This window comes from Colletotrichum spaethianum (genome assembly GCF_022836535.1).
Source record: "Colletotrichum spaethianum MAFF 239500 DNA, contig29, whole genome shotgun sequence".
Taxonomy (NCBI): domain Eukaryota; kingdom Fungi; phylum Ascomycota; class Sordariomycetes; order Glomerellales; family Glomerellaceae; genus Colletotrichum; species Colletotrichum spaethianum.
Window position 1 is genome coordinate 113,624 of NW_026054799.1, and position 26,944 is coordinate 140,567.

Sequence of the window (26,944 nt, forward strand, 5' to 3'; positions counted from 1 at the left end):
TCCCCCCGTCGTTCGCCGCGCATTAACCATCGACGTAACATCTGAGTGGACGAACCGATGATGTTCGATCCGTGGGGTTTGCCTATGTTTATCCGTGTCTCGCTTTGTCTTCAAGGGCGCGGTATAGGAGGGGGAGAGGGGGGGGAGTGTACAGAGCATTTGGGCATTTGGGCGACCTGGGCCAGAGGGAGACAATGGGTGAGCAGACGCGTTCCTAGCAGGGGCGCAAGCTCGATTTGGAATTCCGAGGACTCGGTACGAACGGATGGAGATCATCCTTGGGTGCTCTCTTGCGTGATTGCCGTCAGGGATCCCCGAGTCCTTTATGCGGTTCCCACCATAGATTCACAAGCCCCCTCGTCCACCCCCATGTCTCCCTCACCGTGACCGGCCTGGCGTACAAGAACAAATAAATGAAATTGTTGGACGAATGGGGACGCCGAAAATAAGGAGTCGCGCATATGTTTGCCTCGTTTGGTGAACCGCGGGTCTTTGCATCCTGGAAACGCCTAAATACCACAGAGGTAATCAAACGGGTGCGGGGACGGCGACGAACCCGTCTTGCCCCTTTGCGGATGCCATTTGGCGATGTCAGATTCAGGTGAGCCACCCCCGTATGCTCGGTACCCTTAAATTTAATCTCCGATCGGCGGGAGAAACCGTCTGGGGGGGGGGGGGGGGGGGGGGGTGGTGTGGTGTGTGAGTGTGTGAGTGTGTGAGTGAGACTGTGTGTGTGTATGCCGCGAAGTTATGCTGCAGACACTTGTGCAAGTTTGCTCTCTGTACATATTTTTTTTCTGCATTCCGACACTCGGCCGGTCCGAGGCGGAGCGTCGGTTTCTTGGCCCCCCCAAAAAAGTCGAGCTTGTCTTCCGCGGCCACGGGCAGGATTGTGACCCGTGTGTGACATTGCTGTTGCTGTGTTTGGGAGGCATTGTGGTGCACGTCAGCCAGAGACGTGTTCGTTACCGCGTGGCACTTGACTTGGGTAAACCCCAAGAAAGTGCGTTTGGTAGGCAAGGTGCCTTGGGGAGGGGTGTGAGTAGAGCAAACGGCAACGAGGGGACGGACGGCTCTCCAGGTGTCAGCCACGAGCATCTGTGCTTGCACAAAGAAAAGGAGAGACATTGACGTGAGACGGTCGCGGACCGTAAATCGCTTAGTTCATTAGGCTCGTGGTTCACCGCCGTCCCGCCCCGATCCGCGGTCTCGGGACGGCGATCCCTGGGTCCCGAGAGTGGGTCCCCGCGCCGCACCGTCTATCTGCATCTACGGCCGGGTCACTTGTATGCATTTCCTTTCCTCCCAAAACGTTTCTCCCGACAACTCTTCACCTGGGCTTCCCGACTCAAGCATTCCCCAGGTTCAACGGGCTCTTGGGGTCGAACTTGTGCGTGGTGATGAGCTCGGGGTACTCGATGCCGCCCTGCTTGATGGCGCTGTCCATCGTCTCCATGATGACGAGGCTTTCCGACAGCGGCAGCGAGGCGCTCTCCAGCTTGCCGTCGCGCAGGCAGCGCGCGCACTCGTCGGCCTCCCAGAACATGCCGTGGCCCCACTTGCGGGCCTCGTCCGTGGGGATCGGGCAGTCGACGGCCTCGACCTCGTCGACGCCCTTCTTGATCACCTTGTACGACAGCGGGCGGAACGCCGGGTGGGCGACCTGGATCTCGCCCTTGGAGCCCTGGATGCGGATCGCCGGGGCCGTGTTGCCCTTGCCGTCGGGCGCCGTGTCGACGCGCAGCGAGGTCGTGGCGATGCCCGTCTGCTGGTTCTTGGGGAAGTTGAGGATCATGGTGGTGGACTCGTCGGCGCCGGTCACGGGGTACTTCTGCACCGAGGCCAGCACCTCGGGGGACTCCTTCTCGGGCTGCAGGTGGTACAGCGTCTGGAACAGCCACGTCAGGGAGTAGATGCCCAGGTCGAGGAGCGCGCCGCCGGCGAGCTCGGGGTTGACCATGCGGTGCGAGTCCGCAAACGAGAGCTTGTCGGAGCCCTCGGTGCAGTTGTTGAACGACAGGTCGGCGGTGGTGCGGTAGACCTTGCCGATGGCGCCGCTGGAGATGAGCTCGCGCACCTTGATGCTGAGGGGGAAGTAGCGGGTCCAGACAGCCTCCATGAAGAAGAGCTTCTTGGCGCGGGCCGTCTCAATGAGCACGCGCGTCTGCTCGGCGGTGACGGTCAGGGCCTTCTCGCAGAGGACGTGCTTGCCGGCGTCGAGCGCGAGCATGGCGTTCTGGAAGTGGTGCGAGTGCGGCGTCGCGACGTAGACGATGTCGACTTTGGGGTCACGGACGAGCTCGGCGTAGGAGCCGTAGACGGTCGTGTCGGCCGGGGCATCAATCTTTTTGACAAAGTCGCGCGCCTTTTGGGCGTCGCGCGAGGAGGAAACGGCGGCGATGCGGTGGGCAACGTCAGACACGTCGCGGGAAGCCGGGTTGGTGAGAAGGTCCTTGCAGAAAGCTGCGAGAGGTTAGCTAGGGTCAGCTGGACGGAGGGGTTGTGGCATTGGAGCTGTTGGTGAGGCGAGGGGAGCCTACTCTCGGCGATCCAGCCGGTGGCCATGATGCCCCAGTTGACTGTGTGCGGCGCCATCTTGAAAGTCTATGCGGGGGGGGTGATAAAGTGCGTGCTGTTTGGATTGTGAAAACGGGAAAAGAGTTGGATAGAAACGCCAATGGCTGGGTATATGAAGGAGACCGATACTGAGAGAGAGAAACGCAGATGGGACAAACGGGTGCGGATCGGCGAGGATGCCTTTTCCCTTTTCAATCCCGCATCGATTGTCGCCCCTCCACTCCAGCAACCCTCGGAGGGAGCTGCTGCGGGGTACAAGAACAGCACAGGGCAGGGGTTGTGACGCGGAGCCCCCGACTGCTTTCTCAAGTAGGACGATGCGACGACGAATCGACGCGATCCCGCCGCCCAACTCCCACGAGCGGGTAAATTCAGAAAGCTCGGCTAGGTAGAACGCTTCACCCAGCTCCGGCACTCCGCGATGACACGTCGATCTGGGAGCCTCCTCGACAATGCAGAATAGCCACGGGCTCCACTCTGCGAGCCGTCTGCCGGCCGACTCCTAGACTTTCCCTTTTGGGCTGATTTGGAGAGTGGTGAGCGAGAGCTTCGTGAGGAGGGGGAAAGGAGCAATTGAAGGAAGATGGTGGGGTCGCCGTGGGAGGTCGGACCGTACCCCGCGGCGGGGCCTTCTCTCGTTATCGGCGATAAGACGTCATAGACGAAGCTACGGACATCAATCCCGATGGGTGGAAATGCGATGAGATGCAGCCGAGCTCTCGACTTTGTGAGACGGTCTACGATTCGACTGTGAACTTACTGGCATTGTTTCACGTTTGGGCTTGACGGCCGCCACTGTGCCTTGTTGCTCTGATCCCGCGACAGTCCCTCATTGGCGTTACGCACAAGGAATCACTCAATCACCCGCTCACCCTCATCTCATTCTCTCATTTCCCTCGCAGTCCCGCATCGAGGCTTACACTCGCAATCAGTATCACAAGCCCTGCGTCCTTCAGCTCTTAAGCCGAAAAATCACCTTAATCAACATGACCAACACCGTCGCCCCGATACCGCGCCTAATCTACGGCACCGCCTGGAAGAAAGCCCAGACGGCGCCCCTCGTCGCCTCGGCCCTGTCCGCCGGCTTCCGCGCCCTCGACACCGCCGCCTCCCACCACTACTCGGAAGAGGGCGTCGGCGCCGGCCTCCGCGCCTGGCTCGCCCAGAACCCGGCCCACGGCGTCCCCCGCTCGGGCCTCTACATCCAGACGAAATTCTCCCCCCAGCCCTCGGCGCTGCCCATCCCGGACCAGGTCCACGGCTCCGTCGCCTCGTCCCTCAAGAACCTCGCCGTGCCCAAGGGCCTGTTCGCCCCGGGCCCGCCGCCGCCGACGACGAAGACGACGACTTCTACCTCGACTGCGTCCTCCTGCACGCCCCTACCCCTCGTACGCCGACACCCTCCTCGCCTGGCGCGCCCTCGAGTCCTACGTGCCGTCCCGCGTCCGCACCCTCGGCATCTCCAACGTCGACCTCGACGAGCTGCGCGCCCTCTGCGCCGACGCCGCCGTCCAGCCCGTCGTCGTCCAGAACCGCCTGAACCCAAGGGAGGCCTACAACACCCCCGTCCGCGTCTTTTGCCGCGACAGGGGCATCAACTTCCAGTCCTTTTGGACGCTGACGGCGAACCCGCCGCTGGTGAAAAGCGCCGCCGTCGGCAGGGTCGCCGAGGGCGCCGGCGTGAGCAACGAGGTCGCCATGTACGGGCTCGTGCTGGGGCTGCGGGGCGTCAGCGTGCTGGACGGGACGACCAACGAGGCCCGCATGAAGGAGGATCTCGAGGGCGTCGAGAAGGTGGCCGCTTGGGCCGACGGCGACGGCGCAGACGTCTGGAACGAGAGCCTGGCGGCGTTCAAGTCTGTCCTCGGCGACCCGGAGGGAGTCTGAGACAGGAAAGAAGAGAGGCACAAAAAAGAGGCTCGTGAGGCGTAAAGAAATACCCAATAATATTCTATTTCCGGACGGAGAAAGCCTCCCCCCCCCCTCTCTCTCTCCGCAATTCCGCATCGAAAAACGCCCAAGAAATGCACTCTGTCCTGGGGTATTCCACCATCCTTCGCATATCCCCTCCCGCCGGAGCCCAGAGTCGGCTCTCGTGCAAAGACATCTCTTTTGATGCTTTCGTTCTTGCTAGTCCCCCCTAGTCCAGGAAATGTACCCGGAAGAAACAAGACTCGCTGTGGTATCTCAACAAAGAAAAGCACGTGCCGAGATGGTCAATCGTATCGTTCCCCCAACACCTCCTAATTTCTTCGTCCCGTCGATTCATCATTACGAAAGAAAAGAATAGAAAAATACGTTTCTCGTGCAGTGTCATCAGTCGTCCGTGTTGTATTCTTGGTCATCCACGAGAATCACAACCGTCAGTGTTGCCGCGTACGCCTCGCGGATAGCGCATGCCATGCTATGCAACGTTAGCTGGATCCTGACGTGATGGGAAACGAAGCGCGGATCCCTCGCAAGGAACTCACCAGGTTTTCCGAATATCTGCAATCACGGCACTCAGGCCCCAGTGTGAACACCAGGCGCGGGCCAGGACCTCATTGTCTCTGACGCCAAACGTCTCCACCACCAACACTTGCTCCTCGTCAATTTGCTCCTGGCTGCTTGCAGTGTGTGGGCCTGCATTCGAGCTTGTCCTGGAAGTTCGCGCGCTTGGAGATTGCCCGTAGAGTCCGCCCCAGTCCCTAATGTCCATGATCTCGTCGGCCTTGACGGTCTGAAAGACGTAATCGAAGAAGAGCGGGTGCGGGCCGTCCGAACAAGGCCACGCTGAGATGAAGGAAACATCGTAGGTCAGACGCATGGGCCAGGAGACTCCATCGACAGCAAACTGGACCGTTGCATCAAACACTTTCGGCATCGGCGGTGGCTCCTGGAAACGGTCGGGGACGGCCTTGAAGCTGAGCAGCTCGATGCGCACCGTATCGACTATGTCGTCCGCGTCCGGGGCCACAAGCTTGTACTCTTTGACAGGAAACACTTCTGACGGAGGTCCAAGAGGGTCGGACCGCTCGCTCATCGACTGCACGTCCTCGGGTGTCATGCGTTGACGGGGGCGACGGGACCGAATGCGGGCGATTTGGGATCGGCCGAGGTCGGCGGTTGGTCGGGCTGGTCCGACCCAGCCTGCCAGCGACCGACAAGTTGGAGCGAGTACCTTGCCGACGATAGATGCAGCAGTCCAGTAGGTGTAACTGTTCCTATACTGAAACCCGCAATGAGGATGGAGATGCGTCATCATGGCCAGTGAGTCGGTGGCCTTGTCGGGATCAATGTCGATGAGGGTGTTCATGATGAGGAACGGGAACGTGGACTGTTCAGCGTTAGCCAAAGGTCAGAGACTCGATCGGGGCGCCAGGTACAACTTACCCCGGGGAGGACGAGGCCGCTGAAGAACGCCAAGGCGTCGGAGCTGATGACGTCGAGCGTCGCCTCCATGTCCCTCTGCTTCATCTTGTCCAGAGTTTGACCCAGGTTCGGCCACTTCATCATCTGGGCGAAGCGTCGCAGCATCTTGATCTGCCGCTTTTTGAGTCGGAAGCGTAGGTTGACTGCTGCACGTTAGTCTTGGTCCCGAAGGAGATTCCAAATCACTTACTCTGCTCCACTGTCTTGCCATATCCCTCAACCCTCACGTGCTCCCGCCAACGCCTCGCGAGCGCGAGATCCCACTGGATGGTGGGCGGCAGCTGGGGCAGTAATTTCTCCTTGGCCCATTCGCCATGCAGTCGCGAGTTGATGCGCAGGTCCAGCTCCATGCTGAGCACAAGTTGGTGGCAGAACTTGATGTACTGATGTTGGCTTGCATGGCTCGGGTCGAAGATGAAGCGGGTGACAACCTGGTTCTTGGGGTTCGTGAAATCGATCCAGTCCGGTCGGGACAGCACCATGATCAGATCGGTAATCTGCTTCTCGAGTCCTTTGTGCGGGTTCATCATTTTGTCGGGGTCGCGGAGAAAGCGGCGATATAAGCTCTTGTACATCCAGTCCTCGTCGTCGTCTTCCAGACCCGACTCCAACTCCTTGAGGCGCTCGAAAATACGGGCCAAATCGACCTCTCGGGCCGTTACACCAGAATCCCTCAGGGCAATCGCCGGGGGCATGATGCTGGATAGGCAGGCCCACTGATTCAACGTGATGGTGCCCGGCTGCTGTCCATAGAAGAAGGCAAAACTCGGCTGCTCGAGCGTCTCCCAGGGATAGATGGCTGCACCGCCACCCTGCATACGAAGGGTCATCAGCTGGGTCATGGAGTCGTGCAGGTTGACAACGTCGGACTCTTCGGTCTGGTTTCCTGCCGAGGTGGTATACAGCGCGTAGTAGTGATCGGATGCGTGCGGGACGGGGCGCTTGTGTCCCTTGTGGGCGGGGACACCGCGCGAGACGAGCTCCATGGCATGGCCGAGAGTGAGCTCTTCTTGACTGGACATGCCGGACGGCGGCCATTCGGTCAGCGGTCCCTGTTCGAAGACGACGCCGTTGGGATGCGCGCGGCCCTTGCCTTTGGCTCGGGTGGGATCCGGCCTTCTAGGCCGCCGGCGGGAGCGGCGGTGGTCTGGGTGCTCAGGTTGACCGTTCGGGGACTCGACCGTCCTCGAGGCCTTGGGCAGGTCGGCAAGGGACCGACGTCTGCGTGGGGCGACATCTCCGTCACTCGCTCTGCGCGATTCCGGATTTTCCTGCAGCAAAAAATCAGTACAAAGCCGTCGAGATGAGGGGCGCGCGCGTCTATGGCAGCGCAGTGTTTGGATCGCCGTACCAGTCTCCCTTTCTTCGCGAGGCTTCTGTTCCGGAAAATGCTGCCCCAAAAGCTCTTCTTCTCACCTCGGCCCTCTCGGTCTCTCCCTTCCTTGACGTCGGCCATGTCTCATTAATGAATTACAAGCGAGGATCCTCGAAAGCGCGTTAGCCGGCCGAGGTGATTGTTCCGATGCGGGCGGGATACAAACAAGCAAGTGTTTGCTGGGGGTCGAGTGAGGCCTGGGTGAGAACGGGGGCGAGTGAAGTCGTCAGTCGGGGTGGCTGCGCACCATGCGCGTCACGAGGAATGCGCCTGTCGCAGGTAGACCAATCCGTTCAGCATCGGCTCAGCGTCGTCTGGCAATGATGTTGTTGGCGGTTGTCCAATATTTCGCAATCACGATAGCGATTGACGCATCACCTCACTCTCGAGCCCGGCAGCAGGGAAGAGAGTCCGCCGGGGTCAGAGCGCTTTGATTGTTATTGTTGTTGTTACTGTCTGGATTGTGGTTGTCGGAGGTTGGGGAAATCAACGGGTGTCTGTGTGGTGAACGTCTGTGAGATGGTCCGAAAGAGATCAAGATTGCATCTCAAGTTCGAGGTGTCGGCAGGGTGGGCGCAACGCGGTGCATGTGTAGCCGTACCCGTAATCGCAGGCTCGCGGTCGTAAGCGCAGCGGTCCGCCCGCAATCCAACAACGATCGGAAAAGTCAAAAGATGGGAGCAACAACGGCGTATCCAGTGGTGGCGCTCACTCGAATTCGAAGTGGTGGTGGTTCACGTGTCGCAGAAGCTTGAGATGACGGAGTACGTCCGGGCAGCGGCGGCGGCGGGTCGCTTTGGGGGGGGGGGGGGGGTTCGGGTGGGCGAGTGTGAGTGTGAGAGCGGGTGGGCACCTGGTAGGAAGTGACTGGACGGGAAGGCACATTGACTGAGGCGAGGCGAGGCGAGGCGAGGTGAGGTGAGGTGAGAGGTGAAGCAGGATGCACGACAGCTTCCGTGTCTTTTTTTGCAGTTGGCAGGTCATTCTTTTTTCTTTCTTTTCTGCCACTTGTATTGCAGGGCTGCAGTTGCTCCAGTTGTTGCTGCGGAACGTCTCGCTAGCTAGTCCTCATCTCCTACGTTAGTCGCTGGTTCCTTGCTCCCTTCAGGCCCGTCTTCGTATGCATTCTATCCATCGGCTTAAAAGAAGGGTACCTTGGTTGAAGTACAGTACGGTACACGCACGACCCAGTGCCACCTCACCCTGGCTGCTGTGGTGGTGGTGGTGGTGGTGGTGGTGGATGCTGCTCATGTAAGTGGCAGTCGATGCAACTCTGATTGCCATCCATACATACATAGAACGCGCACTCTGACCGCGTAGCGTAGGCAGGTGTCGTAGCCGCATTGGCTGGCGTTCTTGTCGAAGGGGGTGAGTAACAAGAGCAGATATGCACTCGCTCCCCAAACCAACTACCGTGCCATGCCGTCAGTGGGATCCAACATCAGGTGGCTGTGGGGAAAAAGTCAACTGCGCAACTGCAGATGAGGTTCGTCGTGATAGGCCAAGCCGCCCGCGATGCCCGAGTGCACAACAGCGAATGGGCCTGCATGTTGCACGTCGGCGAAGGGAACAACCCAGTCTCGCTCGCTGCGCGTGCGAGAAATCCAAACCTGCCACGTCGTGTGTCATCCCGCTCCTCTCCACGCACGCTGACTCGCCTAGCACCAACCCCAGGGCCTTGCGTCTGCCCGAGCTTCTTCGTCCCTGGCTTGCCTCGCCTTGGTCTGCTTTAATACGCTCCCTCATGCGGTGGACAGCGCGCTTTCCGGTTCCCGAACCTCCAAAGAGACCCTAACCCTGGCAGTTTTCCAACATTTACCGCCAACAAGAAACCACTTTGGCCTCCTCCTCCTCCTCGCCCATCTGGACTAGGCCGACGAACCCCATTCATTTACCGCCCTCGACCATGCACGTCAACACCCGAATCCACCGTCCGATGCCACACAGGGACTTCGACGCCCGTTCAATGATTCTTTGATCGAGATCGGACCCCTCGAGATGCATCCTTGTTGCCCAACCGCCCAATCAATCTCTTACGTTTGCTTTCGGAACTGGTTCCTGCCTGGTGCCTCGACCGGTCCAAGAGCTCGGAACAGCTTTCAGGAACCGCCATCAAGGACAAGACCTCGACCCAGAGCCAAGTCCCAAGTTTTGGTCTCCGGCTCCGGGCCCCAACAGAGTCGAATGCCCGCCGCCGACCATCGAGTGTGGCTTCCGCAGAACCAACTTCCGACACTTCCGCCACCCGGCCCGTCCGCCGCGTGCATGACCGCCCTGCGTCCTCTGCTGCAGCCACCTCACGAGTTCTTTCTACGTCATCGACAACACAATTTTCCCGTGCTCTTTTCCCCCGAGTAATTGACGCGTCGGTTGTGATGCCTTTTTTTTTGTATTTTTTTTTTTTGTATATGATGTGGCCCAAGGAACCCATGATGTTGCTCCCCGCCGCGATCCTCGGCGGATCGGTGGCATGACATGTTCATCCATCTACAGGATCTTCCTGGTGTGACTCTGGATCTAGCGTTTCGACCTGTCACCCAAATGGTGTGACGCCGGGGTTCAGGGTCTACGGCGCTTCAAAATATTGCTCTTCCGAATCCACACTATAGACCTTGTATAGACCTCCAAATACCCGTCCGCGAAAAGCTCGCTACATCTTTAGACTCTACACGGCTGCGGCAAATCTTGCTCATTCCTCTCATGTCTCGATATCCCAAGTACTGTAAGCCTTCGGAGCTCCGAGCTCCATTAAGAGGGTGGAAACCCAATGCGATTAGCTAGATATGCTTTGTTCAACACGGCTCACACCAAACGCCCACCTCCAGAACTAACAGCCCGAGAACGACGGCATCTCGCCTCACGAAACAATATGTTGGTCAGAGATCAGCCCAACTTTCAGGCCGTGGAGGAGTGCTCAGGGTCCAAGAGTCTCCCGGTGCTTAGCTCAAACTCTGTAGATAACCTCTGGCGTGCCAAGGCGCCCAGGGCTCACCATACTCGTAACATTCGCCTATGCCTTGCATCCGTTCCGTGCAGACGCAAAGTCTTGCCCAAAGTCTTTGCCTATGATGCCTTTTCCCCTTCCGTGTTTCGTGGTCTCCTTCGGAGTGTGGTCCGCTCCGGGCCCACCAGGGTGACCACCTGCCGTCAACTTCATGCGTTGGGGCATATAGCATGTTACAGGCAGTTAATATCGACTACAGGCGCTCGATCGATCTGTGACGGCTGGCAGGGTCAGCCGGTACCAGTAGGCTGATCCGAACGGGTCGTTCGTTTTACCCTCCGCGAGACAGTTTCCTGGCTGGCCTCGTTGCCGCAACCATGCTGGCACCCATGAACACTAAAAGGAAGGTTTGCGTGCTTCGAGAAGCGTGCCTGGTTACTTGGAGTTCTGAGGTGACCCTAAGCTGCAGACGAGGACTTACACATTCCCTCCTCTTGCTTATCGGCGTAAATGACTCGTGCTTCTTCCATGGCGTGCTCTTCCGTGTCCAACTTATCTCTTCGTTTTTCACCAGTGTTGACGGTGATGAGTATCGCGATAAGCCCGCGGCCGTTCTCTGAGAGGCATCTCACGGAGGAGGCTACGGCGTTGCCAAAGAAATGTACTAGACCCGTTACAAGAAGCGAGGCCGTGCCTCTCGGTCCGAACTCGAGAGACTTTGCTGTATTTGGTTCACAGTTCGGCAACACATCCCATAGGCCAGAGCGATCAACTCTCCGGCGCGCCTCCGCACCGGTTTCGTCGGTGCTGGACTTTCTGCCCTGAACCCGTGAGGTTGGTGAGCCTCGGCGACGCCTAATAGCCTCGGAATTCCAAAAGGACGTCTTTGTGATAGATACAGGGGGGCTCGGATAATGGATGTGGAAAGTAAAATATGGGTTGTATACATTGCATCGCTAAGCCAGTTGTTGGTCAGTTTGTAGGTGGTGTGGTCGATAGGACCAATCGACCAAGACCGAGGTCGTATCATGGCAGAACGTGTAATCCAGGTTGTTTTCTGCAACTTCTTGACGCTGCCCAAGGAGGTACTGAGATGAAAACACCTTGCCGGAGAGAGCATGTGCCGGCCCTGGTGGAAGTGGCTCATCCGAAGATGTTTACCAGATAGTTTTGCCTTCGTCAGCAACCGCCGTAGAAGATATACAAAGGCGATATGCAGCTTCTACACCGGAACAAATCCTCTCAAGGGCTTGTGCTTGTTTTGATATGACTAACAGACCAAGTACAGGGTGGTCTCTGAAGGGACAGCGCGACCGCATTCTGGGACGGCATGTCCCCATGTTGACCTTGGTCGTTTGTGAGTATCCATGATTGAACATACCAGGACACGTAGAGAGTATCGATAACAAAGGACGCCGAAAGAAAAACTTCAACACTAGCCCGACGAACGAGTTTGCGATTGTGTTGGGCTTGTTACGGGCGATACCAGAAATGAGGCAAAGTCTAACGTGGGATGGTGAAAGAACCAAGCTTGTATGTCTTGTATGGGCAGGTATCGCTTCTATATTCGGGGATTAAACTCTCAAAGAATTATGTGGGTGTGAATGATGGTATAACTAGTGTCGAGATGATACGGAGAAATGATTGTCTGCACAGAACCAGCAGTCTTGACAACGATTAACCTTCAAAGGAGATGTTCCTTCTGATCTCGTCCCTCGTTGCATGTTTGCAGTGCCATGTTAATACTTCCCTATTACGTGTCAACCGACACCCAACTAGAACAGCAATCCTCAGAAGACGTTGCTTAGAAACAGTCTATCGGCCTTAGTTCATAGGTCCTCTTACGTCTTCTCCTCTGACAAGAGAGAGTCCCAGTTATGGTTCACGTACAACGAGGCGATAGTCGTGATGGTAAAACTGCTGACATGATGGACATAATGGACGTAATATAACAAACATGTAGGTAGGTCGTGAGTGGCGTTGACCTTCATCTCTGGGCACCTGCATGAATGTGAAAGCTTTCGCCCAAGGCAATTGGGTCTATGGCGTGAGCTGCCTGAAAATTCTGCTGCTCATCGGGAGTGCGTCTTGTCGAAAGCGATGCCTCATCGCAACGTCCACGGTGCGACTCTTGCAGTATTCGGAATCGCATAGTCAGGATTTGAATCGGCAGCCAAAGTCCATATCAACTGCCCCCAAGATAGACGTTACTAAACAAACACCAAAGATAGGAAAGAAACATAGACACCAAGTCACCCCAAGCCATACGACGGAATACACAGACAAAAAGCTAACATGGCCCAAATAAGAACCAATTTTCCAAACATTCTCCTTCACACATGTTATGTTGGCAACTGCCAACCTGAAAGAGCTTTGGAGGACTCATTTCATGGGCGCCTGGAATGACCAACTGATCTGGATTGTGTATCCTCTCCGTGCACGAGTTGTTGGGTCATGAGTGCAGTTGTCGCTAGGAAGGGATTGCTCTTTGAAGCTATAAAACTGCCACAGAATCAGCGTACCTTGTCTATACGTGAGCACCCCCTCGACTGCACCGCCTCGTATGTTAGACAGTTTGCATATAAATCCTCGACACCCACCAGTGGTTCTCTTCCAGGTCTTCACTGTCAAACACTAATCCAAAACCAAGTCAACTCACGACCAGCTCGCCGGGACATGATATCCCAGAACTCCCGCCTCCAACCTGCAGCAGTAGGGTCGACAGCCCCATTGGACAAAGAGGAGCAACGGTACATCGATCCCTGATCACCGTTGGCGGATTCATCCGCTCTTTAAGGGTTCAGATTTGGATCCCAGCAGGGTCTTCAACCTCGTCATCAGTCTCCCAAGCGTACTTGCATCGAGACCATGGGCAAGCACTCAGTGGACACATGCGGAAACAAGTGCTTTCATCTACACCTGCGTCTATACCCTCGAAAGATGGAGCAGCAATATCGAATCCTGTTCTTTGGTTCTTTAGCAAGACAGGGCGTCCTCCCGAGGGCTTCAGCGCGTAGGTGATCGAGAGCACGCCATGGTGCTTCCGGCTGGAAACCAGGCGTAGAAGTCAGCCCGGATACGGACCATCGGCGTCTCCCGCGTATTGCTCCTGGCGAAGACGTGTGTCAGAGAAGACCATTGTCACCAGATATCTTTACTGAGACCAGCCACCAAGACATCCGCAGTCTCGTTCGGTCGTGATTCAGTAGGACTGGCACTCGGCAGACCTTTGAACCCAACCTTTACGCCGCGTCGCCGTTGGCTCTCGGACAATTCGACGGCCGTCTCTAGAAAAGCAAACCCAGCATAGTCACGGCACCCTTCGACGCCAGTTCTCGTCACGGATCGTCAGCCTGTAAAGCCAGCACGACGGCCGAGGCTGTAGCAATCCGGGCCAGAATCCCCATTATCCACATCTGGTGCCGAGTTCTCCACTATGACACAAAAAGGATACACACGGATACGATGCCGTGGTTCGCGTTGCTGGCATATGGCACACCGGCAGTGGTATCTGAATTCACATCCCCGTACCGTTCCTATCCAAAGGCCTCTAGCCCTCGTCCCTCCCCAGTATCCATTGAAAATACAGCCATGTCAGCAAAGAAGGCCCAGCAGCAATCGATGGTTCTCGCGTTTCCGCCCGCGTGCCTCCTGATCACACGCCAATTCCCCAAACCGCGGCTTCCCCCTCGCAGTATCAGCCCGCCTCCAGGACCTCCACGATTGCCGCCCCAAGCTCTTATAAACATCTTTGGCGCCTGTTCCTATCACATACGACCATACCCACTGGAGAACTCGGGATCCCGTCCGCTCTCCCATAGATAAGCCAGTGAGGGCCGGATTAGTAGTTGAGTCGGTGACGATCAGCGAATACCTGGTGTTGTATGTTTTTGCGTTTTTAAACCCGTGAACTGCTTGCCCACTTCAATCAAGGCGCGCGTCATGCCTTTAAAGTTTCGCTTGGCCGACCGCAATGGTAGCCACGCCTCCTTTTCGTTTGGAGGTACTAGTGAAGGTCAAGTGTTATCCTCTTCTTTGTTGACTACACCACAACAGTCTATTGACAGCGGCCGGACTGAAGATGATCCGATTTACGAGCTGATATCGTCACTGACAAGAACCTAATGTCTTCGCAGCTTCCTACTCCGCATCACCAACGGTCCTGCATGGGAAGGAACAGGGCGGCAGAGAAGCCCTTGGAGATGTTGGGCCTAAGGCAACCATTGATTGGCCAGGCTCGACTAACACGGAGTCGCAACAGGCAATCGCAATATCACGGTGATCAATGAATCAGGAAGACGAAGAGGACATGCGCAGCAGAAGAAAGACGCAGGAAGATGGTAAAAAGGTTTCAGGATGCTGGTCAGCACTTTAGGGCATGACAACGTGTTGCAAGCTTTGAACATGGTTTAGTTAGGATCTTTCTGGTTTGTCATTACCTTGCCCGCATCTCTCTTAGTTTGTTCAACATATCACCTATCGCTCCGCAAAAAGATTTACTGCCCTCATACAAGGCTTTTTGTAGACTTTGAGGAATTCAAATATCGATTCTGTTGTGTTCCCACGACCCCGGCAGCCTCACTTCTCCGATGCAAGCCAGCAGCACATTTTCCCACCGCAGTCTGGGACCCAACTGAAGGAGTATCTCTCGCTCTAGAGAGGTCTTCGACCTCGGTCTTATTCATGAACGGACGCAGCTGGAGCTCCTCTTCACTTGTGTTGTAGAACTGCGCAGAGTTCCAAGACCCAGAGCAATCGATGTCTTCAATTCAATGCCAGAACAAGGCCAGAGTACATTAGATTTTGCCATAAAGAAGCCTGTTTGCATTCAGTTCGTTCGGCCCAGGCACCTCGTCATCCTCCCCGAAATGAGTGTACCAGGCCAAAAACTCTGGAACTGTCTCAAAGATCTGCAAGCCGTCAACCGCCGTAGATAAAGTGTATCTCCACTTCCAAGCGTCCTCGTCAGACTTGCGGCTATACACAATGCTGAAATTGGCATCAGGCCCTGTGCCTGGTGCCCACCCTCCCGCGATCTGCCAGCACTCGGGGAGATTTGCGTGTTCCGTGAGCTCCTCAGGCGTCATCACCCTCTCGGCGTGCAGGCCCTGGTCGTCTCGGCAGCCCCACCAGAAGGCTGGCTGGGTCTCGTTCCGGAAGACGGGCAGCCCGTAGCCCACAATACCGTCAACAAGCCCGGCCAGCACACGGAAGTCTTCAGGGATCAAGATAGTCTCCCGCACGTCCTCTCTAGACTTTTGCTTCAGGTTCTCCTCGATAACAGAGAGGTACTCGCGGCGCGCGGCCTCGCGCTCATCAGGGGTCCCCTCGTGCATCACGTAGGTGCCATCAAGGCCAATCTTTGACACCAGCTCATCATAACGCGTGAGAACCTCGCTAGCCTCCGAAACGTCAAAGTCTTGGAGGGTGGTGTCAAGAAGCGTGTTTAGGCCGTCTAGGCGGAGCTCTTCGACGTCCTCGTCGTCTTCCAGGTCGTCGGGCACCGCGGTGGCGATGAATGGTACATACACCTCGAGAGCGCGACGGTTCTGGGCTGCGATAAATGAGCGGTAAGCTGCGAGCGAGGCTGCGATGTCCTCTGGAGACGAGGCCATATTGGAGGGTAAGAGGAATGATTGGAGTTCGAGAATTCGACCAGCCTGAATCACTCACATGAACTCCAACCAACACACTTTAACTGCTTAGTTCCAACAAGTTGAACGGCTGTTCGGCAAAATGTTCCATCGTTCACGCTGCATAGTGGAGAATTTGCGGATTTGAGTTCCAGAATGAGAGAAAGTGCTGCGGACCAAGCCTGAAACCAATCCGCTAATTACTGACCGTGTGCCCCCATGCAATTGCGTCCTGCCCAGGGTCATCGGCTTCATCTGAGGAGGCCAGTTCTAACTAGTGATCGATATGCAGGTCTTGCAAAGACTCGATTCTGCATGAGTCCGAAAAAGCTATATGTGGGTACAGGTACAACTTTCCGCATCGCATCAACCCCAAGAACAGCGAAAGCCATGGCGAGCCTACCGCCAGAAGGTCTCGCAACACCGCGAAGGTAGTAAGCCAAAACGTGCCCATATACGACGATGGAGCTGATTACCAATGCAGATGGGGAGCTGTGCCGCCTTTCATCGGTGACGGCTGAATATTTCGTGTTTGTCTGTATCGTGTCTGGGCAAGCTCTTTGCTTCCAAAGCACCCAAATCAGGCTCAGGATGATGAAACTACCAACCAAACCTCTTTCCAGCAATTGAGTGATATGGCTGTTTTGGAAACGCCCCTTTTGCAAGCCGATAACTTCCACGAATAGCATCTCCTGCGGTCAGAATCCGAACGAGCCATGATGTTCTGACCGAGGCTTTATGTTGAATGACACCTGCAGGTAAACTAGACATTAACATATGCCAATACAAATAGCGCGATGGTTAATTGGCCTTATCCTCAATGATGTAGAAGGTTGAGGCTTTCTTTGCTACGCCATGTGTACAGGTGGCTTCGACGGGCCTGTTGAGCTGCAAGCTCACAGAGTCGTTGCCCTCCCCACCATCCCAGTCGTGATACGGCCTGAAACTTGATGACAGGTGGCAGCCGTGTTGTTGATTGTAGAGGCGAAATCCCCAGTCTGCGTGAGGGTCGTACTGCATTAACCAAGTTGTGTTTGAACTCCTCAGCTTTTGTCCCCTGGTTTGCTCATCAACAGCATCTAAATCTCCAGGGCCAACGAAACATATGACTCACGCTACTTGAAGGCGACGAAAGCCATCTCCTGCTGGCTTGAGGGCGATTTCTTCATCGACGATGGATCTGTGTCCCGGGACGCCGAGGTAATGCCCGGTGACACGGCCCCGGAGATAAACACGCTCCCCCGCCCAGAGGTGACTTGTGATATAGTCTTGTTCTTCAGCACCGAGATCGTCCATGTATATATCCTGTTCAAACGCCCAAGGGTGTCGTTCGGCGATCGGGTCCGCGAAGAAGGCTCTGTACAGGGGTTTGTCATCGTCGTCCTGCAGCTCGCTCTCGTCCCCCCAAACCCCAATCTTGGGAAGCCTGACGGCTTCGTCCTGCCAAAGAAACCCGGCCTGTTCGAGATACAGCGAAACTGGGACATACGGCGCGATGGCGTGGCGGGGGTAGCTGTGGTTTCTCCAGTTCGGGATTCTCGATGCCTAGCCCGCTGGGGATAATGTACGTCTTGCTTGTGGCGACAGAAAATGAAGATTGTAGTTGCCACCAGCTGAAACCTCAGAGGCTGGATATAGCATTCCGAGCGCGACCATCCATGTCAACGACGGCTGCAGGAGACTGAAGACAGTGACCAGACCGCTGCGCATCATCACGCCAACCTAGCGAAAGTATCAGCAGCGCTCACAACAACCAAGTTGATCTTGATACTGAAGGGGGGAAATGACATACTTCTAAGCCGCCGGCTTTCTGTTCCCATCTACAGGGTGTTGTCATTGCCGATAGATGGGTGACAACCATAGCTGTCACAAGGCCTACCAGGTTGCAACCAAGTAGCCACGCAAAAGCCAAAAGGCCGTAGATCAGACTAAAGCGGACGTATGATATCGAAATAAAGGGTATGTCGGTCTTTGCATCAGCCACATAGTGCGATGTGCAATGCAATGAAAGGACACACTCAGCCAAACTAGAACAGGCTTCCAGAATATCCAACTGCATGATGGTCGTACAAAGACGCCATCCAGGAGAACGCCTTCCGTGTCCTTGCCATTGTTGAAAAGTGCAAACAAAAACTGGCGTAGTCCCTCAAGAATCTTAACGCCAAGTTCGCCTCCTTTGTTGACTTTGTAACCGTATGGTACAGTCTACCTAGAGACACAATCCACATCTTTGCCTGCATGCTCTTTTGCATCCCAAACCTTGTCACTATAAGCCGTAAACCGACCAGGATTAAAAAGACTGCTTCAACGTGGAATATAGAACACAGCTATTTGCTGTACTTGTTTAGCTAGAAATCATAACTTTGCCTCCTAGGACCAGTTGAAGAGGCTTGCTGATGTTTTGCTTACATCTTTTTCCTTATACTGACCTGTTGACCAACACCGCCAGGGCTCTTCGAGACGGCGCATTATCGGCCGCCAAGGCATTGATGGGACTGCAGTAGGCATCACGCGGGGCGACATCAACTTTGTCTTGAAGCCATCCAGTTTTGCGCCAAGGTGAGGCTAGGAATTCTTTGTCGGCGGGAACGGCGTTCCGAAGGCCCATGTGCTGACTTACATAGGTAGTGACTTACATAGGTAGTGACTTACATAGGTAGTGACTTACATAGGTAGTGACTTACATAGGTAGTTTCTATATAACATACTTGACGGAGGATTGATGGATACTTGGGGCATTGAAACCGGCTGTGGTGCTGCTGTCATGGAGCAAACCTGTGCCCAACTAGAAAGTAGCGTCTGCGTCAAAACTGCAGTGACTGTATATCACAACTGCACGGAGACAAGCCGCCCATCAGGTAACGGGCGGATACTCTGCTCGTCCAACACGGTCCCAGGGTTTGGGTTGTTTGACAATGCGGACCAATATCTGTTGTATTGCTACTAGACAGGACACAATTCCACACACACATCCGAGTCAACAGCTTCTCTGGCCCAACCTTGAAGTCCAACCTGGAAGCTCAAAGCAGTCATGCAACCAGAACCACATCCCTCCCAAACCTTCAAGGCTAATGCAGAAGAACAACGGAGCGTGATCGACAGTTCAGAGCCTAAAAAGACTTTTTTCCTTTTATTAGCCCCCATAAAAGGTCATTGGTCAGCTAAGCAGGTGCAGTGGCAAGGAAAACCCCAAAGGGAAAAAAAAAGTACCCGGCTCCTTCTCATCCACTTCATCCGCTTCTTTACTGAAGATCCGCAGAACCATTAGAGGAGTTCATACCTGAAAAGCTCATCAGTGATGAGACATGGCTGTTGACGTTGGGTCTCGGCTTCTGCTGGAGCCTGACCGTGAAACTGCAGCTCAAGATGTCGTCTGAGATGAGGCGTTGGCGTAAGGAGCGATGTTGAGGAGCGAGGTGGACTCGGATTGGGAGGAGATGGAGGTACTGCGAGGAAGATGTCATGTATGAGGGCGAAGAAGACGACGATAATGACGAGAAATGGGAGACTGCAAAGCGGACGGCAACAGAAGAGATGGGGATAGAGGATGGAGATAGAGGACGAAGATGGAGGCTGGAGGATGGAGGTCGATGTAGTTTATGTAGTCCTACAAATCATGCGTGCTTTCCGTTCGTTGATTCTCTGTCCTTGGACCTTAACTTCCTTCTAGACTACCAAATGGAAGGAAGGCCTAAATCACCAGCAGTCTAAAACAAAGCCTATCGTCAACAAGCCACAGTCTGGCATAAAGTAAACCGCTAGCAACTTCTATGTTTCCTTCTGCCTAATAAGTCACTTTACATTGAATAACTAAGGAAACACCCTCTTTAATCCTGAATCATCCTATTTTGCTGACCACCCTATCTATAAAGACCTTTGTGTTAGACAAGCTCACGGCTACCACTATCATTAAGTAGATTGAGAAGCATAACAAGCCTGGTGGCGCCGTCTACCCTGAGTGCCTTGTCTACCTCAGCCGCTACTTGAAGGAGCGTGTTGACTTTTATAATAAGACGCTTGCCGCCCTTGACTGCGCCTTGTGGCTTTTGATCTTCCAGGGCGTACTCTGCTCTGACTAGTGGGCCCCTGAGATTGCTATCCTTGAGGACTACTGTGAGAGCAACCTGAAGCTCTAGAAGAAGCTCTAGCGCCTTGTTAAGGCCTAAGATACTAGAGTAATATAACTCTAGGTTTTCTAAGAGTAAAAGGTCTTTTAGGTCTAGGTTGCTAGTATAGTACTTTATGCCGTAAAATGGGGCTGAGATGGAAGCTTTGCCTTCCGATGATGGAAGTATCATACTTCAAGATTAGGAGGTCAAGTCTCTCACAGCTAACACTTCTGGCTGTTGACATCATCGACGCCCTTCTCTTCCTGTGCCAGCACGTGAAGGGTATAATCAACTTTTACGCACCGTCATACCACATACGACCATACCCACTGGAGAACTCGGGATCCCGTCCGCTCTCCCATAGATAAGCCAGTGAGGGCCGGATTAGTAGTTGAGTCGGTGACGATCAGCGAATACCTGGTGTTGTATGTTTTTATTTTTGCTACTGTTTAGTAGTGTTCTGCGCGAGAGACCCGGTTGAATCCATCTGCGCCACTGCATCGACGACGCCCAGTGACGGCTTTCTGGTGGACGCAGTGCCTTGATGCTCACTGTTGATGGCATCTCTACCAAGGACTCGTGGTACCCACTAGACGGTATGCGGCGTGGGGCCCGCGTTGCTCATTCCTCCGCTCGGCTACCATACTAGTTATCAGGCGGCGATCCCGTGTGCCCCCTCTTGTGCTGATAGCATCTGGGCACCACAAGGTCGATGGGGTTACGGGAAGGCCTGTCTAGTTCCCTGGGCTCGATTCCGATGTGGGTTTCATCTTCACGGAGGGAGGAGGAGGCTATCGCGGCCACGTATCCAGCGGCGAGGAGCCAAACGACGTAGCGATGACCGCGCTGAACGACGATTCATATACAACATGAGAGAACAGACGGGGCAAAACAGAATTCGCGGGCCTCTTGACGTCGTCGAATTAGACTCGGAAGCCAAAAAGCCTACGTGATTCACAAATATGAGGCGTTGCCCGCATTGATATTCACATTGATTCAACCGACACGTCGTGCCCGGACCTCGTGCAACTTTTGACACCACTGCTCCTTCTCACGCTATGATTACATTCATACACAACGGCACGTCCTCGCGAGCCAGGTATCACGAACAATACCGAAAGAGGACAATCACCAAGTCCAATGCAGCACACCAAGCCAAGCCCATAACAACGATACACCTATACAAAGGGGAATACTTCGCCGACACTCGCTTCAGCTCACTGCAACCCATCTTCGGCGTCTTTGCTCCTAGATGAGTTCCTGACGGATCGGCTCGCCAGTGACGTTGTTGCCACCAAGCACGTCCTTGGCCTTCTCCATCTTCTCGAGGGCGGCGGTGTACTAGACGTCAAGTTAGCACCCGGCACTCCGACCAAGAACAACAAACGGGGATGCAAACTTACAGCAAACACAAAGTTCGACACCAGAGCAACCATCATCGCGATGCTGATAATCAGCGGACCAATCAGGTTATCGAAGTCCTTGCCGCTACGGGCCATAATCATCTTCCTCCGCAGGCGCATCATGCCGTAGCCCCAAACACCCGCGAACACGGCAATGACAATGTACGCGACACCCATGACCTCGGCCAGGAAGTTCTCTCCAGCGGCCGTGTACAGCGACACGGCGAGCGCGCCGAGCAGGATGCAGATGTGCTGCCACTTGAGGAACGTGCGCTCGTTGGCCAGCCACACCTTGGGCTCAATCTTCAGCTCGCCCGAGTTCTTGATCCATTCGGTCGGTTCGACGACGCCCTCGGGCAGCAGTTGCTGGTTGTTCTGCGCCCGCTTGGCCTTGGAGTACTTGGACAGCGAGAAGCCCGGGAGAACGGACGAAAGGGTGCCGTAGCTCCTCTGCTGCTGGCCGGACGACCCCTCGCCGTTCTGCTGGGACGACGACTGCTGAGACTCAAGGTTGGAGGGCTTCGGGCGGGAGCTGGACTCGGCGGCCATCCTGTCTTGCAGGTACGACTTGCCAGCCGGCGAGCTCTTGGACACCTTGTACGAGTTGAGCTTGTTACCCAAGAAGCTGCCTACGGCCATCTCGTCCTCGGCCTTCTGAGCCTTGCGTTGCTCTTCGGCCTCGAACGCCTCTTGGGGGTCCTTGCGGATGTCCGCCTCCAGGTCGCTCAGCCAGAAGGGCAGGTTGTTGACGTAGTCCTCGAACAGCGAGGCGACACCGTGGACGAACTTGGAGAAGCGGGGCGCCGGGTGCACCAGGTGAGATCCCATCAGGTCCGTAATCCACGCGGGGCGCTTCCGGCTGGGGTCCTCCTTCAGCTTGATCTCGAGGATGGCGTACGGGAACCTCGAGACCTCGCTCTGATTGATATCCTTGAAGGGGTAAGTCAGATTCCGGGCGTCAATGTCGAGACGGTGCCACTCGGCCGGGTCGCGGCATGGCCTGTCCTTGTCCAACGTGTCCTCGCGGATGAAGGCGACCTCGGTGTCGATGGAGATGCGCACACGGTCGTCCGCGGGCTTCTGGAAGGCCGTACGGACGTAGTTGGCGCGCAGGACGGGCTGCAACTTGTTCTCCTGCACGAAGCCCTGCAGCGACTCGACTGTGTTCTTGAACTTCTCAATCTCCTCGGCCTGCTGGCCCTGGCGCTCCATTTTCTGTATCGTCTTCTCCATCTTGTAGGTGCCATCGATAAAGGGCTTGATGTACTTGTCCTTGATGGCGAACTTGCGCTCCTCGCTCGATCCGTTCTCGCTAACAACCTTTTGTTCGAGGGACAGCTCGGGCTTCGAACTCAGCTGGCCGTACCACCGGACGCGCAGCGACGCGGCCTCCGACTTGCGCTCGACCTTCTTGCCGTACAGGTCGAATTTGGAGTTGTCGAAGTAGAGCGAGGTGATGGTCGGGTCGTTGGTGCCGTCCAGCTCCTTGGCCGACTGTTCGCTGTAGACGAGGGCCGGGAGCTGCCTCATAATGTACGTCTTGACCTCCAGCAGGTTCTCCGGGTGGACCCAGAACTTGTGAGCCGTGTACCGCTCGCCGTGGCGCGTCTCGCCCTGGCTCTCGAGATCCAGCGGCTGCTGGTCGGCGGCGTCCTCGTCCAGCTGCTGGCGAATGGCATAGTACATGATGGACAGCTTGTTGAGCAGAGGCGAGTAGCCCTGCTCCGAGTTGAAGGGCCGCTGCGACAGGCTCAGCTGCATCATGGGCCGCACTTTGTAGCGGTCGCCCCTCTTGCGGTCGTGCTTCTTGACGATCTTGAGGAAGCCCGTGTAGTTGATGTTGCTGTACTTCTTCAGCTCCGAGATCTCGGTCGTGATCTTGTCGAGTTCCGCCTCGATTTCCTTCAGCTTCTTAGCCGTCCCGAAGTCGGGCTTCTTGGCCTGGACGTTTCCCGCGCCATCCTCCTCGCTGGGCGGCGCCAGCTCCTTGAGCTTCTCGAAGGCTGCGTCGATACGGTCTTTCAGGGCCTCGAACGTCTCCTCCTGGAACTTGGCAACCTTCTCGAGCTGGACGTTGAAGATCTCCTCGCAGAAGCGGCTCTCGTCGTCCTCGGTCCAGGGGACCTCGTCGTCATCGTACTTGTCCTCCCGCAGCAAGGACTTGAGCTTCGCGTAGTCGATGTACTTGTCCTTCCAAGGCGCGTAGACGGCCTGCCGCAGCGTCTTTCCGAAACGCATGGCGGCGGTCGGCAGTAGGCGGTTGATGGGGGGTCGGGGAGGTAGTCGTAGGAAAAAGTAAGGCCTGCTCGGTGGCTTTGTTTCTCGGAAGATTGTGTATTGAGCACGGGTAGTGCGGCGGCAGGTCTAACGGTGGAAATACTCGATCAAAGCGGAGCGGGGGCGTGGGTGTGGGCGTGGGCGTGGTGGGTGTTGTACAAAAACAAGCTTTGGGTGCGACGAGATGATGTCGGGAAAGGCAGCCCAGCCCAGTCCCTGCCTCGCGATTGACAGAAAAGCTCGGACGCTAAAGCTCGTCCGTCGCTTCGTTCGCTGATATGTTTCCTTCTTGCTACTTGCTTGCCGCCTTACTTCTCTCAATGGAATATATCGAGGACCATACCGGATTGACCGATGAAGAAGGAGACCATAAAAGAGACAACAGAGAGATGGAACAGACAGCGAAAAAAAAAAAGCACATTCCATGATCGATCTCCCTGCAGTCTTTTCGTATCTGACGATTGTTCCTCTCGCGGCCCCACCAGTCTCCCGCTCCAGCGCCGCAACGTCCCACTGTCCCGCTGCGTAGCGCATCAGCCATTGCCCTATCAGCTGCTGTGAACGCAGGCACGTGTGCTCGCTACAGATGCAGCTTCACAGCAACGAGACCACCCCTCTGGTGGGGGGCCTTTCTTCGACCCGTCGCTAAAGAAAAGATGCGAGGGAAACGAGTGGCTGGACCGCAAAACTATCCCTGTTGTACCATGCTCTTTCGCCGCAAACACACATAGAACCGAGGCAATCGTGTTGATCAGAGTCTGGATGGAAATCTCTTGATGAAAACTCTTTTGTTTGGTCGTTAAGAGAATGACTATTAACATTATCCCTGCAACTCCTTGAGCAACCCATCCAGCCCAGTGAAGCATCCAAAACCCATACATACATCTAAAACCATGAAATGCCGTCAACCGTCTAAGCCGTCCTTCAGTCATGAATCCCCCCATCTGAAACGCTTCAGTTCTTAAGCCATTGATCCACGGCGGCATCAACCTGCTTCCTGTACTCCTGCTGTGTCTTGCACTGCTCCAGGAATACTTGGTACTTGGCGTCGAACAGGAACTTCTCGCCTTTGAGCGTGCCGGGCTTGACAAGCTTGCCGGGCTTGCTCATGCGGTCCATGATGGACCACAGATCCTCTGTGGAGCCGTCGTCGGCCGCCGTCGCCGCCTTGGCGCCCAGCATGGCCGCGCCATGGACGACCGCCGCGTTGGTGTAGCGCGGCACCAGCACCGGCATATCGCAGATGCTGGCCATGAGGTCCATCAGCAGCGGGTTCTGGCACTGGCTGCCGGACATGAAGATGGTGTTGAGCTCGTGGCCGGCCGTGTTCATCGCCTCGACGATCTGGCGCGTCTGCATAGCGATGAACTCCATCGTGCCGTAGTACCACAGCGCCAGGTTGTCCGTGGTCTTGTCGCTGCTCAGGCCGACGACGGCGCCCTTCATGTTAGGGTCGGCGACGGGCGATCGGTTGCCCCACAAGTCGCCGTACAGGAAGAAGTGGCGTCCCAGGTATGAAATCGACGGCGCGCCGCTCTTCTCCCGCATGTATTCCAGGTGGGCATTGAGGAATTCGTAAATGTTCTTCGACTCGGCCGTTGCAAGCGCGTTCGTTTCGATGAAGGCGGGGTGGATTTCGATAATGTGTCGGAGAAGCTCGCCGGTGGCAGACTGGCCACCCTCGGCCATCCAGAAATCGGGCAGCAGGACGTCGCGGTACGGGCCCCAGACACCGGGCACGAAGACGGCGTCCCGGGACATGGCCAAGTGGCAGGTCGAGGTACCGGCAACCGCCGCGAGTCTGTGGAACGCCTGCGAGAGATCGTTCTTGGGCTGGTCCGCCTCCAGGTGGCCCGGGGGAAGCTCGACCTTGGCTCCGACCGTACCGATCCAGCCGGCGTAGGCGTCAATCACACCGCCACCGACGGCGATGCCCTCGGGAAGCCCGAGCTCGTCGGCGGCCTTCTTGCAGAGCACGCCGACAAGCTCTCCGGCGCTCTGGTATTTTCCGTTCTGGTTTGGTCAGTCAATTGGTCTCCTTTCGTTCGCGATGTAAAGGCAGAAGCGGGGTTCAATAAAATAGGCTCACCACCCCGTTGACGCCACCAAGACGCTTAAAGTCGTCCTTGACGAGATCCTCGAGCCCAATGGTCGTCAGGAAATCCTCTTGCCAGCCCTTGACGCTGCCGTCGACGCCGACGGGGACGTAGCCCTGCTTGCAAACGGTGCTGCAGAAGCTCCGCGTCTCGTTGCCAGTGGCCATGTGGGTGAGGGCGTCGGCGAGATCGTAGAACTTGCAGCGGTCAAAGAGCTCCTTGGGCATGTTGTTCTTGAGCCAGAGGACCTTGGGGATCTCCATCTCGATGCTCATGGTGCCGCCGACGTATTTGAGCAGGTTGTGCTCGGTGGCGTTGATCTTCTCCGTCTCCTCGACAGGCCGGTGGTCGAGCCACAGGATGACGTTGCGGTCGTTACCGTCGGCGTTGTCAAAGTCGGGCCCCGTCACGGCGACGGGCTCATCCGTGTCGTGGCTGAAGACGGCGAGAGAGCAGGTGGCGTCGAAGCCGATACCCTTGATCTTGTCGGGGTCGACCTTGGATTCGTTGAGGACCTGCTTCACGCAGTGGCAGATGCACGCCCAGATGTCTGATGTCGATTGTTCCTGGTGGGAGCGTCAGCAGAGCTCGACCGCACGCGCGCAGGCGACTCCAGGGAATACAGAGAGCAGGTAAGGTTCAAGGAGAGCCTACATAGTATCCGGTCTCGGGCTGCCACAGCTTGATGGGCTCGCTGGCAAGGCCCTTGATGTCGCCGGTCTCGTCAATGATGCATGCTCTGGCCGACCCAGTGCCGACGTCAATTCCGACGTAGTGGTCCTGTTCAATTGCTTCGAGTCAATGGCCTGCGGCTCTCGGGGGGGGAGCACGAGCAAGCTCCAATCGGTCAGACTCACGAGAACCTGAGGTGGTGCGGTGGATTGAGGAGGCCTGGCGAAGACTTGTCAGCTACCTGGGCGCTTCACGAAGCTTCTAAACCGAGGGCCCGACGGCGTGGTCGCAGGTCGCTTGGTGTGACGGTAGAACTTACTCCATGATGCGCGATGTGCAACGCTGGGAATTTCACCTGAAGACGGGGCTCTATCTAATCACACAACGAAGAGGAGACGGTGGGTCGTCTCGTGTCAATTGGCAACAGAATCTACAGGACAAGAACGC

The 26,944-nt window shown here is 55.9% G+C and overlaps 6 protein-coding genes and 2 non-coding genes across 8 annotated transcripts; 3 read left to right on the forward strand and 5 right to left on the reverse strand.

Annotated features, from left to right (window-relative positions):
- Nucleotides 1-1,348: 1,348 nt before the first annotated feature.
- Nucleotides 1,349-2,595, reverse strand: ColSpa_09548 (D-xylose 1-dehydrogenase (NADP(+)); the record flags this gene model as incomplete). The annotated part of the gene is made up of 2 exons (XM_049275760.1): nucleotides 1,349-2,463; nucleotides 2,541-2,595. The coding sequence occupies 2 exons, from the start codon at nucleotides 2,593-2,595 to the stop codon at nucleotides 1,349-1,351; spliced, it is 1,170 nt and encodes a 389-aa protein (XP_049131717.1).
- Nucleotides 2,596-3,563: 968 nt separating this feature from the next.
- ColSpa_09549 (NADPH-dependent conjugated polyketone reductase C2) lies at nucleotides 3,564-4,464 on the forward strand (the record flags this gene model as incomplete). Its single annotated transcript, XM_049275761.1, has 2 exons — nucleotides 3,564-3,965; nucleotides 4,003-4,464. The coding sequence occupies 2 exons, from the start codon at nucleotides 3,564-3,566 to the stop codon at nucleotides 4,462-4,464; spliced, it is 864 nt and encodes a 287-aa protein (XP_049131718.1).
- Nucleotides 4,465-4,893: 429 nt separating this feature from the next.
- ColSpa_09550 (uncharacterized protein) lies at nucleotides 4,894-7,444 on the reverse strand (the record flags this gene model as incomplete). Its single annotated transcript, XM_049275762.1, has 5 exons — nucleotides 4,894-4,981; nucleotides 5,049-5,893; nucleotides 5,950-6,131; nucleotides 6,179-7,259; nucleotides 7,340-7,444. The coding sequence occupies 5 exons, from the start codon at nucleotides 7,442-7,444 to the stop codon at nucleotides 4,894-4,896; spliced, it is 2,301 nt and encodes a 766-aa protein (XP_049131719.1).
- A 6,634-nt stretch (nucleotides 7,445-14,078) lies between these two features.
- Nucleotides 14,079-14,194, forward strand: ColSpa_rRNA_034. Its single transcript, XR_007414265.1, has one exon. It is a non-coding gene; the product is annotated as a 5S ribosomal RNA (ribosomal RNA).
- Nucleotides 14,195-15,103: 909 nt separating this feature from the next.
- On the reverse strand, nucleotides 15,104-15,922 carry ColSpa_09551 (uncharacterized protein; the record flags this gene model as incomplete). The annotated part of the gene is made up of 1 exon (XM_049275763.1): nucleotides 15,104-15,922. One exon carries the CDS (start codon nucleotides 15,920-15,922, stop codon nucleotides 15,104-15,106), a length of 819 nt encoding a protein of 272 aa, XP_049131720.1.
- Nucleotides 15,923-20,363: 4,441 nt separating this feature from the next.
- ColSpa_rRNA_035 lies at nucleotides 20,364-20,479 on the forward strand. Its single transcript, XR_007414266.1, has one exon. It is a non-coding gene; the product is annotated as a 5S ribosomal RNA (ribosomal RNA).
- Nucleotides 20,480-21,297: 818 nt separating this feature from the next.
- Nucleotides 21,298-23,690, reverse strand: ColSpa_09552 (vacuolar transporter chaperone 4; the record flags this gene model as incomplete). Its single annotated transcript, XM_049275764.1, has 2 exons — nucleotides 21,298-21,390; nucleotides 21,453-23,690. 2 exons carry the CDS (start codon nucleotides 23,688-23,690, stop codon nucleotides 21,298-21,300), a joined length of 2,331 nt encoding a protein of 776 aa, XP_049131721.1.
- Nucleotides 23,691-24,683: 993 nt separating this feature from the next.
- Nucleotides 24,684-26,821, reverse strand: ColSpa_09553 (putative sugar phosphate/phosphate translocator; the record flags this gene model as incomplete). Its single annotated transcript, XM_049275765.1, has 5 exons — nucleotides 24,684-25,742; nucleotides 25,819-26,391; nucleotides 26,480-26,605; nucleotides 26,683-26,716; nucleotides 26,817-26,821. 5 exons carry the CDS (start codon nucleotides 26,819-26,821, stop codon nucleotides 24,684-24,686), a joined length of 1,797 nt encoding a protein of 598 aa, XP_049131722.1.
- Nucleotides 26,822-26,944: the final 123 nt, after the last annotated feature.